At 48.4% G+C, this 12,624-nt stretch overlaps 1 protein-coding gene and 1 long non-coding RNA gene across 2 annotated transcripts; one reads left to right on the top strand and one right to left on the bottom strand.

Annotated features, from left to right (window-relative positions):
- Positions 1–444: 444 nt before the first annotated feature.
- Positions 445–2,188, top strand: LOC125527380 (cytochrome b561 and DOMON domain-containing protein At3g25290). The gene is made up of 3 exons (XM_048691892.2): positions 445–1,299; positions 1,392–1,646; positions 1,738–2,188. The coding sequence occupies exons 1-3, from the start codon at positions 679–681 to the stop codon at positions 2,017–2,019; spliced, it is 1,158 nt and encodes a 385-aa protein (XP_048547849.2). The 5' UTR covers positions 445–678; the 3' UTR covers positions 2,020–2,188.
- A 1,230-nt stretch (positions 2,189–3,418) lies between these two features.
- Positions 3,419–5,458, bottom strand: LOC147972063 (uncharacterized). The gene is made up of 3 exons (XR_015603376.1): positions 4,395–5,458; positions 3,938–4,133; positions 3,419–3,845 (listed from the first exon to the last, which is right to left on the bottom strand). It is a non-coding gene; the product is annotated as an uncharacterized LOC147972063 (long non-coding RNA).
- Positions 5,459–12,624: the final 7,166 nt, after the last annotated feature.

Genomic DNA, 12,624 nt, shown 5'->3' with positions numbered 1-12,624 from the left:
TCGCCTCCTTGCTCAGCTCCAATTTCTCTTGAGGGGCGTTACTAAAAAAAAACTTCTCTTGATATTCTAGAAGGTACTTTTTCCATAACCTAATATAAAAACATTTAGATTATTATTTTAATGATCTAAATGCTTTTATATTAGTTTACAGAGGGAGCATGCCATTCTTGAGACTCCATATCACCTCCATCATGTCACCATCGTCGTACACACATGTTAGTCCGTGAAGCCGAAGGCCGCATCGAGAAACGGCGATCATTAACCAGGATTGAACAACAAGGGATCTAGCTCAACTTCAGTGTTAAAGGGACCATTTTTTCTTTTCCATTATTCTTTTGTACTCGGGCTTTCCAGCAACCAGTTTATGCTCAGGGTGCTCATATGCTCATCATGGTACTGTATTTTGTGCGTGTCCGGTGGTTAGGTTTCACTACCGATGGTTGAAGCTTTCTACCATCCGCGGCCGCCCGTCCTGCTTTCTTCCTGGTTTTGTCTACACCTGTATGTGACTGTATCCACCGGCCACCGCCACCACCCGCCCCCGCGGCGCTCCATATCAACCTCAGCCAGCGCCCACTACCAGTCGCGCCCAGTTCGAAACACCACCTTTATATTTTCACCACGCCGTTTGAGCCGATCCATCTCCAAGTCCAACTGCTGCGGAATCCGAAAGAATCCATGGCCATGCTCGTGCTCGCGCTGCTGCCCCTGCTCGCCGCGTCCGCGTCCGCGGCGGGCGGCTGCGCGGCCGACGCGTCATTGTCGTCGCCCAACGGAAACGCCTACGCGGCCTGCAGCGACCTGCCCCGCCTCGGCGCCACGGTGCACTGGACCTACGACCGCGCCGCGGGGTCCCTCTCCGTCGCGTTCGTCGCCGCGCCGGCCGCCCCGGGCGGGTGGGTGGCGTGGGGGCTCAACCCGTACGGCGAAGGCATGGCCGGCGCGCAGGCGCTCCTCGCCGCGCCTTCTTCCTCGTCCGGCGCGTGGGCCGTCCGGACGTACAACATCTCCGGCTACGCGCTCGGCGCGCCCGGGCCCATCGCGTTCCCCGCGACGGGCCTCGCCGCGGAGATGGGCGCCGACGGCCGCGTCAGGGTCTCCGGGACGCTGAGCGTGGGCCAGGGCGCGTCCGTCCTGAACCAGGTGTGGCAGGTCGGGTCCGCCGTCTCCGGAGACGGCGTTCCCGCGCCGCACGCCATGGGCGGCGACAACCTCGCCGCCAAGGCGAAGCTAGATCTGGTCAGGCAGACCAGCACCTCCTCCGACTCCGGCGGCAGCGGCCTCGCCAGGGAGCGCAATGTGAGCTAGCTCTCTTCAATCATCACCTGATGAGTCGAAAGCAAACACCTTATCCTGACTGACCGACTGACTAAACCATGCATGTTGTTCAGATCCATGGTGTCCTCAACGCCGTGAGCTGGGGCCTGCTGCTGCCCATGGGAGCCATCTTCGCGAGGTACCTCAAGACGTTCAGGTCGGCGGACCCCGCGTGGTTCTACCTCCACGTGACCTGCCAGATCATCGGCTACGCCGTGGGGGTCGCCGGCTGGGCCACCGGCATCAACCTCGGCAATGCGTCCAACGGCGTCACCTACGGTCTCCACCGCAGCATCGGCATCGCCGTCTTCGCCCTCGCCACCCTACAAGTAATCATCTATCTAACCAACACTTCCCAAATTCAAATTGAACTCGATCGTACCGATGCTAAATTTCGTTCAAACTTGAAACGGCGTCCAGGCATTTGCCCTGTTCCTGAGGCCGAGGAAGGATCACAAGTGCCGCGTGTACTGGAACGTGTACCACCACTCCGTGGGCTACGCCGTCATCATCCTCGGCATCCTCAACATCTTCAAGGGCATGGCGATCCTGGGCGTGGAGCAGCGGTGGAGGACCGCCTACGTCGCGGCCGTGTGGGTGCTCGGCGCGGTGGCGGTGACGCTGGAGGCGGTCACGTGGAGCATGGTCATCAGGCGCCGCGAGGCCGAGCAGCACGGCAAGACCTTCCACGGCGCCGCCTAACCCAATGGCCGCCTGCCGCACACCGTGTAGTAGCTAGCTTTGAGATCATACGTACGTACTGAGATCTGGCATTTGTTCATCCATTCTTGCTGTGTGTAGTAGAGCTGGTGGGTCTTGTGGTTTTGGCGCGTGCCCCTATTTTTGTACCGTACATATATGCGTACGTAAATTATGGGACTGGCTATATATATATATATAAGTTACCTTAATAATATATTTTGGCATCGTCAATTTTTTTATCCCTCCGATTTAAATCCAACGGCTGCGGTTTTCCTTCCTCCAGCCACCTTCCTCCTCCTACATGCCGACTGCGCTGTGCCTCGTCGCACGACCCCTCCTCAATCCACCACCTCCACCGGTCTGCCGACGCTTCAGGACATCCATCTAAACCCCCTACCACTCTTCATTTACGATGCTGATAGTCCCCCCCCCCCCCCCCCCCTCCTCTCCCTCGGCATCCCGTCAAGCTCTGACTCTCCTCCATTAGCTACGCTGCTGCCACCTCATCCCCGCCTTCGGGTTGCTCTCACCCGAGGCCTCACCGCGACGCCTCCGTCAAATCAACTATCGCGAGATGCAAATTTAGGCAACCTAAGAATAGGAAATGCGGTAAATTATAGTACTACGGTGAAGATTTGTTGGTTGTGTTGATTTTATCAGCAGTCTTGCTAAGTCTCGATCGATGCTATATTCATAAGATGTTACGTTGAGATCCATGCAAAACTTCTTTTTTCTCTTACATGTTATGTCACTTGACTGAGACTTGGTTAAATCCCAGTCGACTGAGACCTAGCCACACCCTTTATCAGTGTCGAACTCAGTGTGGCCACTTTTTTCTCTACCCGGCTGGCCAGGATCGTGGTTGATCATCACGTCCGCACCTGGGGTGCATGCCCTTTAGCAAAAGAGAAGCTGGGCGGGCGATCCGTTGCGTGCTCGGTGGACCATGCATGCATATCTACGTACTCCTACATGGTTGGTGAAGTACAAACGAAGACAGATATTTTTTTTTTTTGAAGAGAAACCGAAGACAGATATGGGAACGCAGAAAAGGATCGGTTTGCCCGTCAAGTAGCGTTCTTCGCTACGCTGATACAGTGCCTCAGAAGAAACGCACACGCACCCTTGAGCAGAAAGAAATGGCGTAGCTCATGTTGTTTAATTAAATGGACCCATTGCCGTAGTAGACTAGCAGTATGTGCTTTCTGTTGAGATTGCCCTTGAGAAAAAAAAATGAAGGGAAAAAGCATAAAGTTCGGTAGCAGCAAGCATCTTTCTCTCGTGTTTTTGCCTTTATTTCGAAAAAAGGGAAAGGAATATTTGATTCGGTGCCGTTTTACTTTGTTTTAGTTTACTCATTTCATTTCAAAGGTGATTTCGCTTTGGATAACATAATAAGCTAGCTGAGGCGCCCTTTTCTGACGGCGACGAGTTAACCATCAGTAGCTAGCTTTGGATAAATAGTTGGTAGCAGGATCGGAGCAGCCAAGCATCATCCACACTACACCACCACAACAAGAAAACTACAATATGCACAAACCCTGACGCCGGCGAGGCTGCACATTTCAGTCAGTGTATCTGATTCCACCTACTAGCCCGCCAAAAGCCACATGCACCACACGTTCGCCTCTTTCCTTGTCAGTTTCCAAGCTACAGTCTGATGGCACCTTGTTTCATCGGCGAAGCTACCTGGGAAGCCAGTTCGACGAATGCGACGCTCTCGCGGATTTGCTTCAGCCTGAAACAAAGGCTGGAGGGTGGCCATCCTCGGGCTAGGGTTGGTGGGGGTGGTGTAGGGGACGCCGGAGGCAACCAAGCTGAAGCAACTGCGAGTCAAAAGAAGATCTGAGCTGCTGCGTAACCGGAGAGAACATGCAGCTGAAGCAAAGCGCCAAACAACAAGTGACGGATAGTATACAGCTTAGGAGGCGCTATCATCCACCAACAACTTGGCAAATCGAGCAGCCATTTGCTGGGACTTGGGACTGGTTGGCAGGTGGCTTGGTCAGTGAGCTACAAGTTCTCACTTCTCACCGGCACTTGGACTGTTGCCTGCATCATCATGGTTCCCGCTGAAGGTGATCACATGAAGCCAAAACTGCTCAGGTTGATTCCTGCGTAAGAATAATTTAGGACATCAAAAGGCTGTAATGACAAAAAAGAGAGCAGGCCCACTAACCGAACGGAAGGCAGTAAGGCACATCATGATAAAGGAGTTATGAATCATTTTTTTTCAGAAAAAAAAGTTAAAACCATCGATCTATGCACACAAACATCTTTATTAATTATTCAATAAAAATTTGACAAGAATATGCATCAAGCCATCCGAAGCCACCACTCACACATACAAACTCGATAATGTGGAGTGCTCTTACTCCTCATATCTAAAACCAGTGTCGTCGCGGATCCATCCACATAATGTATCAGAACAAATAGCGGGCGCTGGACACCTAAAGCGTACATCCCTCGCACACGTTTTAGAAGTCACCATCATCATTGGACCGCTGATCCATCTTGAGGAGAGAGATTCACATCATCCTTGTCAGTCCGACCATCCGTCAATGCCACCACGGCACCCAACGGCGTCACCGCCCTGCGCTCGTCCATCCACGCACGAAGAATCTGGAAAATCTGTCATGTGTAGCACCTGCCGACCAGGCATGACAGAGTGTAGCACTTGTCGGCTAGGCATGACTTGACATGTCCAGCAAAGCTCTGTGCAAGACGAAGCCGCTCCACCTCCTGCCTCTGTCTTTCAGCGTTGCTCCACAAATGTTGCTCCCAAGAGACAAACGAGACCACAGTACCGTCATCGTCCGATCTAGTCCTAGGGTCTCCCCCGGAGCAGCACGAGTGAGTCGACAATAGTTACACGACGATGACTTCATCAAGGCAACGACGCAGAACGTCGCCATCGCCCGCCATCGGCTCGGTTTTCACCGGCAACTATGTCTCCCCAACTCGCTACCGAGACTAGATGACGGATCTCGAGATCCGACCACCCAGTCTCAGGCCGACCACCTCCAATGAAGAAGATGGCCATCACCACCATAATCCTCGTGATGCGTGGCAGACCTGAAGTGCCTCCATGAGCCATCGCCAAGGCCGATCGATGAGAGGCAGCACAAGAGGACGTAACAACAGCAGAAGAGCCCCGCCTACCACGCCGCCGCCTGCTGCCAATCCCGCCGTCTACAGCAAAGCTCCTCGACGCATCTCGGACGCCACTGCCCGCCATCCACATCATAAGGGGGTGGAGATCTGGCCGCCGCTGCCGACCCAGATCCGCGGACGCGAGAGGAGTTCCGCCGCCACCACGCCACAGGGCCGACGCCCAGCGACGTTGCCGGTGGCGGAGGGAGGGGGATGCGCAGGGGTCGAGGGGAAGATGGGTGGTGGCCGCCCGGTGCGGCCCGGCGGCGGCCGCACGGGGTCTGGAGGGGGGTAGGGTCGGGGTTAGGCCAAAAGTCAGGAGTTATGAATCATGCAATGACTAAAGATATAATGGATATCATCCAGGAACGATCGATGTTCTTTTTTTTTCTGCATACAGAATTACAGTAAGAAATATACATGCTCCATAACTTCTGTTAATATATTTGTATCGTTCTTTTGAAACTCGAACAAAGATGAAATTTTGTCACAATAACATCTACTAATCGCAACTGCAATATGCAGCACACATTCCCACATATGTTTTTTGGAAACAACATCCACAAGGACGAACGAGCAGCAAGCAACTTCAGTGAGACAAGTGCACACAAGGACTGATTAACAGGAGCAGTGTATATTAGTTTCCTCTTGTCTATTCACTCGCTGGTCGGTTGTAGTACAAGTGCACACAAGGAATAGTGCCGCTCCAGGAGGTTGGCCTTTGGTTACAGCAAGAAGAACCGGGACCCGAAGGAGCTCGCAGATCTTGTACTAGTCCTTGCACAGAGAGACATCTATCACCTGCCATGCTACCCTGTGGTTCCAAGTTTGGGTCGCTACTGAAATGTACGTGGTGCCACTGGCTGTTACCTTCTGGTTAGCGTCGCCAATCTTGCACACATTGATGATGTACTTGCCGCACCATGGAGCGTCCCGGCCGGCCCCCAGCAAGCCTAACCTGCATGGAATTTTCTTAGAGCTGAATTTCGATGGTTTCAAAACATGTCGGCAGAGATTAGTTTCTTAGCTCTGCCCACTTGACAGTTTTGCAGCTGTTACAACTTCTGCAGAAAAAGATGGTTTCGGTACCCCGAAGTGTAACATATGTTACTCAAATCTATGCAAGTTATGTGATGTAAATGAAAGGAAGAATACTCCTGAACAGCATTACATGTGACCAGTTCTGCAGAAGAATGAGCGAAAGTTGCTGACAATTAATGTGACCTGTACTGAGCCTATCACCTAGCTTAATCAACACACTTTTACCCCTACGAATAAGTGTGCTAGTGAATGGTCCAATTTCGAATACAACTTGGGATACAAGGAAATTTCCGGAGGAAGGACGAGAGGAGATAGACAGATTCAGGTTTCTGTTCATCGACATCGTCCTGGCGCTTCCTGCTTCTCGCTGGGCCTCAAATATATGGGCTATCTTCCGCTTCCTTCTGGTGGCCTTGGGCCTTCTTCCTGAGGTGGGCTATGTCATAATGTTCCATTCGAAAAATAGAATGGCACAGGGGCGATTATCAACATGGGAGCTGCTACGCGTCAGCCGGCGGATCTTTTTAAAAGATCCGTCGCCTCGCGAGGCGTCTAATATAACAAAATAAATCGGTTCAACGACTTTCTCTTCTTTGCAACAATGATATTGTTGCAGGAACACTTGTAACAGAGATTGTGTTGCAGACTTTTTTGCAATATAGATTGTGTTGCAGGAATATATTTGTGCAAAATAGGTTGTGTTGCAGAATTTTTGTCGTGTCTTCACTTTTTTTTGCAACAAAGGTATTGTTGCAGAAAAACTTTGCAACTGTGGTGTTGTTGCAGATTTTTTTTTGTCTTCACCTCTATATGGTGTTACGGAGAAAGTTTTGCAACATGACTGTTGTTTCTGCAACAGGCTGGATGTTGCAAAACAAAGGCAATTGCGTACAGAAGAGAGGTTGGGAAAGAGAGGTTGGTCTAGTAGGCCACGTGTCTATCAAGGAAGGCGGTGGACGCCCGTGCTAGATCCGCCGGTTGAGCGATAGCCTTTTCCTTATCAACATACATTCAGATCTAATGTGAAGGACCAACCAAGGAATGCAATGTCATAACTGGATGCAACCTGCAGACGTTTTTTCTCCTAGGAATTGCTCGAAATCGGCCAAATTGACGGTCACCCGCAAGAACTGATGTTGGGGATTTTCATCCACCTTCCCAACTTCTGCATATCAACCCACTGTAGTTTCATGCTCACCCAACTGCTGAAAGTGTTAGTGTGAGAGTCGGTGCTTTTCTTATGACAAACTCATGGTGAAGTAAATGAACAAGTGAAGCCACAAAAAAGTGAAGCCACATGGACAAAAATACTACGGGCAATCAGCTTCTCTGTAATGGCATTCCCTGCGTTCCCGCCTTGCTGCATCAAGCCCTGATGCACCTGCAACTTGCAGCAAAGAGTCAGGTTTCTACGGGATCCTGCCCTGCGCATTTCGAACATACTGCGATAAGATTCAAAAGTCGAACAGCTAGCGTTTCCGGCCACTGCACCAGTCATTCCTCACCAACGTGGCGCCTTCCAGGCCGGTGGGCAACATGGCGACGAGCTGGTGACTACGTCTGCACACTCTCGGGCAGCTCTATCTGATCGACGTGATAAGCAGATGCGCATGCCTCTTGGAGGTGCAGTCGCGATCAGGGCCACGCGCAGAAATTCGCCTTTCTTGTCGGTGCCCGCGCTATGGCCGGATCAAGCGAGATACTAGATAGAGAGATAGGCTAGCTAGGGTGGCGGGTGGGTATAGGAACGATCGAGCCGAGAGAATAATCTATGGCACATCAGGATTGGGATGCCCTTTTTGGCTGCGGGAAAGGAGCAAATATTCTGAATCCTGGCTGAAGCGATGTAGAGACGGCCTGGATTCCAGTCCCGCAAGTTGGTGCCTGGAATCTGAGAGGTTCCATTGGCAGATTTGGGATCCAGTTTGATGCAGACTCCAGGGGGTGGCTGCGTGTACGTCCGTGGTAGTAATCTCCGTGCATGCTGCGAGGTTGCTAGGTCACAGCAGAAGCGAGCTGACGAAGAGAATCCAACACGTACGTTAAGCAACCAATTTTATGTCGTTAGAACCCTAGCATGAGCATGAGCTGTGCCTAGCAGAAATTCGCCCTAAGTATAGCTGACAGACAAGATGCATTTCAGAAAGGAGGTTCAGAAATCAGAATTTGACGGGGGAATCCTGAAACCGCGCTTTAAGCAGATTATGTTCCAGGGAGATCGATCTGCCCAGCCCAATATAATGCATCCCCAGTCTACTCTGTACTGGGGCAGGATGCCCGGTTTCTTAGGTCCAAGGCGAGCACCAGACGGACCCGAGCAAGTCCACGTGAGCTCGCTTCTCCCGTAAACATCGAGCATGTGGCAGTGAGATCTTTGCGTGGTGGCGTTGGGAAATCTTGCAATTCCATGGCCCCCGTGGCCAGCCGAGGAGCATGAGCAGAGTCACAGGACCATGGATAGAAGGCATCGCAACCTGATCATGGCATAAAGTCAAATTCCTTCTCCAAACACGTCGGAGTCGTGGGTGGGAAGATCCATTCTTTCCTTTTGGATCTAATAAGGCCTGGAACATAGAAGTTGGAATAGATTCTGCCAACGGGCGGCTACACATTGGATGGCTGGGATTGTGCCAGGATGCAAAGCCGCGTCACCAGCAATCGCTACAAAGAACCTTGGGCTGCAAAAATGCGCTAGTATATTCGACAACATGCAGTAATGCACACAGCAAGCTTTACGTCGAAAAACAGAAATGAAGTTCGGTTTTGCGATGATACTTGGACATGTTTGTAGCTTAACTTTGATCGCTTTGGCTATGTAGAATAATATGGTCTTTAATAATACGTGAACATACGAGTTCCTAGACCTTCCGCTGATGAGGAAGGAAGCTACGGTGTCAAGGGAAGATCTCGAGCACACTTATTCGCTGCCAATGTCATTGCGGTCGAAGCCACAATGCCAGCCGACCGGAATTCTAACAACTAAGGCCTAAACCTACATAAAAGGCGACCTCCCAAGGCGGGGCTCCATTAACCCTCCTATTCATTGATAGTCGCGAGGCCGTCATGAGGAGAGGAGTTGCTAGAGAATGGCGACAAAAGGGAGAACACCCCGGGAATCACCTCTGTTTGTTTCCTTGGATACAATCTGTTTAGCCATGCTAGGAGGAGCATCGATAAGTAACTCCAGTTTGACAACGATCGACACAATATTTATGGTTCATCTGACAAATGTAAATACAATCAAATTGTGTCCGTGTACTTAATAGAGAGTCTCATTTTTTTTGAAAAGAAGGTTGAAACCCATGAGTTCTGCATCATTGTGATGCACATAGTCATTTTTATGAAAGTTGATGCAGCACGACGAGTCCAAAGTCACAACCAAGAGGAGTACATAGCATATGAGACTATGTTAGAACCATTATAAGATATGAATTTAAACCTATGACTAAGTTGACTTCTTCCGCAACAACACCTTCAAGAAAGGATAAACGTTCTTGTCCGCGGTCGCCATGTCCGGCCGGAGATGGTAAAGTAAATGATTTTCATCATGTTTGTTGCAGGTGATGGCGACAACAACTTCAACACGTTAATCATACAAGTTCTTCGTTGCTAAGCCCGACTACTAAAGATCATAACACGATATTTCACCCCAGACATGAAGCGGCGTTCCAATCACCATCTTGATGATGGATCTTTCAAAAGTCGCCCCAGCCAGTACTCCATGTCATGCCGGAGTGGCGTTAGCAGGCGGGTGGGATGTATTCCCACCGTAAGCACGGTCATGGAGCTGTGAGGCTAGGCCTGAGCCCTTAGCCTCAGAGGATTACTTGCACATTGCAGATGAATTGTAAATACAAGACATTATTGAGATTGATACTTGAAGATGAATGATTATAGTCTTAAGTGTAGGCAGATTGCGATGTTTTCTCAATTTCAAGTGTAATGGCCAGGGAGATGGGGATTATGGAGATGGTGATGGTTGTTGCAGATGGCCATGGTGGCACCGACTGCATAGGGTTAACTTGATGGATGAGTGACTCCTCTTGCCAAAGGGGTTTCCTCTTCATTATATGCTTCAGACGGGCGGAATAGGGTTTCGGGGCACCTTTGATGCGAATTGACTCCAGGCGCCTTCACGAAAGTCATCAGGGATGGCATCAAAAAGATGGTGGCAGCAGGTACGACCGCTGATACGAGTGCTCATGATCGTACCAGACGCCGTCGTCTCCTCTAGACTCTGGTGTGCGCATCCTTTTGATCGAGATCAATCACCACACTTATTATCTTACATTTATAGCTTGATTATGCACCTAAAATGGCAAATTCATGCAGGGAACAAAATAAACAAAGAGATTTATAATCTTTGCATTCATTAGTCTTTAGTAAATCAAATCAAAGCGATTATCTCAAAAATATAGGATTGTTTGGTTTAAACACGGTAAAAATGACTGCAAAAATACACTGATCAACCCCCCCCCCCACCCCCAAGCTTAAATGTTAATCGTCCTAGAGCAAGAAACAGTATCACAGTGGAAGTTAACTAAGAATGGGATGTTTATGGTGAAATCTTTCTATATGGATCTGATTAACTCTGGCCCCCTCTCAAGGTCGATGCACATTTGGAAGGTTAAGATTCCTTTGCGTATTAAAATCTTCATGTGGTTTGTCCACAAGCAAGTGATACTTACAAATGACAACTTAATTAAGAGGCGATGGGTAGGCAGTCCGCGGTGTTGTTTTTATGATCATGATGAAACAATACAACACTTATTTCTTGAATGCCCACTTGCCAAGTTACTTTGGAGAACGATTCATATAGCTTTCAATATTAATCCTCCAGTAGATATTGCGTCTTTGTTTGGGACGTGGTTAACTAGGGTTGAATAGATTACTGCGGCTCGTATTCGGATTGGAATATGTGCGCTATTATGGGCTATATGGAACTGCAGGAATGATATGATTTTTAACAAACACCATACTTTAACTTTTTGCAGGTCATTTTCAGAGCTACAGCTTGGATCCGTACGTGGTCCTTACTCACTCCTATGGACTCCATGAAGCCTTTGGTTACTGGGTGCAACCAATGAGAGATGGTAGCTCGGGTTATATTCAACCGGTTTGGATGGCGCTCGCATAACAGGATAAGAGTCTAGGGAGCTTATCCTTCTTATTACCGTCCTAGTTATCATTGTCCTCATGTATTTTTCCTTATTTCTTTTTGCTCCGTTTGCGAGCTGTAAGACTTTTATGACGATACTTTCTGGATGATTAATAAGATGGCCGCATGCATCATCATGATGCAGAGGCCGGGGCATGCCTCCATTTCCAAAAAATAAAATAAAATAAGGAACTCAGTGTTTAAATTGAAATAACAAAAGATTTTGGTGCACTTATGCTCGATACTCCTAGATAGCCCACCACTTTGTTCACCTGAAAACTTAATATAGTTGTAGTGGCGACAATGGTTATTATGCAAGCTTGTTAGGTCAAGACAATTAAAATAAAGTCTTTGTTAACTTGATCAAAGTAGCCAACTAGCAATTACTATATTTCGTCTAGCTACCACTTTCTTGCTGGGAACACTTGGGAAGAACTTTGTAATGAAAAGATAATTACATACATGAGAAGCAAGTGAAAGAAAGTGTGGTGCTAGAGTAACTCACTAACACCCACGAACATCACCTCTCAAGGCGCAATAGTGCTCCTTCATTCATTCTTTGCTGGAACTTTTTTTTTTAAGTTACAAGACCATGCCAAAAAGTGTGAATGTGCATTTGAGTTATTGTTGTGGGGAATACGGCACTCATGACTGATACTAGGTTTTATCCCATATGTGTGTATGATAACTGGACAGAGGAGTACCCATCTTTTCACAGAAATGCATCCTCTTGATAAAGCCAAAAATTAAACCATTATAACATTTTTGGTACAAAACATTAACCAACTCAATAGACTAAATCCAAGTTAAACTCTGCTTCATTCATAGGCCAGCAGAGTCGTTAGCATTTCTTGAGATGAGCATTAATGGTTCAGTAAGGCATGCATAGAGCAATATCTTATGTAATTGCACAACAGTTTTGGCATGTAATAATCTCAATCACCTCTAACTTGATTCCTCTAGACAATTCTATCTGTAAGCACTATTGAGTCTATCAAATTAAATACCATGGAGTCAAGTGTCTCTAATACTAGCTTCTTTAACACAAATTCTCAATATCCAAGTTTTTTCAAAATACTTTCTTGTGGTCCATGATTATCTTGTTATCCTCACTTCTTATAAAATTGGCCCCACAACAAGTCTTTGTTAACTAAATGAAAGAGAAGAATAGCTACTTAACTAATTTAGCCAAGAGAATACAAACTTTATAATTATTTTCAAGACCTACCCCCACCTAGATATATCACACATGC

The sequence above is a fragment of the Triticum urartu genome, chromosome 5A (genome assembly GCF_056163025.1).
Source record: "Triticum urartu cultivar PI428250 chromosome 5A, HENAU_Tu73, whole genome shotgun sequence".
NCBI lineage: Eukaryota > Viridiplantae > Streptophyta > Magnoliopsida > Poales > Poaceae > Triticum > Triticum urartu.
This window is presented reverse-complemented; position numbering and strand designations above follow the sequence as displayed.

Excerpts from the sequence above, each read along its gene's own strand:
- LOC125527380 (XM_048691892.2), top strand. The coding sequence starts at position 679 with ATGGCCATGCTCGTGCTCGCGCTGCTGCCCCTGCTCGCCGCGTCCGCG. Across the intron at positions 1,300-1,391 it reads GCCTCGCCAGGGAGCGCAAT|ATCCATGGTGTCCTCAACGC; the intron begins GTGAGCTAGCTC and ends CATGTTGTTCAG. Across the intron at positions 1,647-1,737 it reads TCGCCCTCGCCACCCTACAA|GCATTTGCCCTGTTCCTGAG; the intron begins GTAATCATCTAT and ends AACGGCGTCCAG.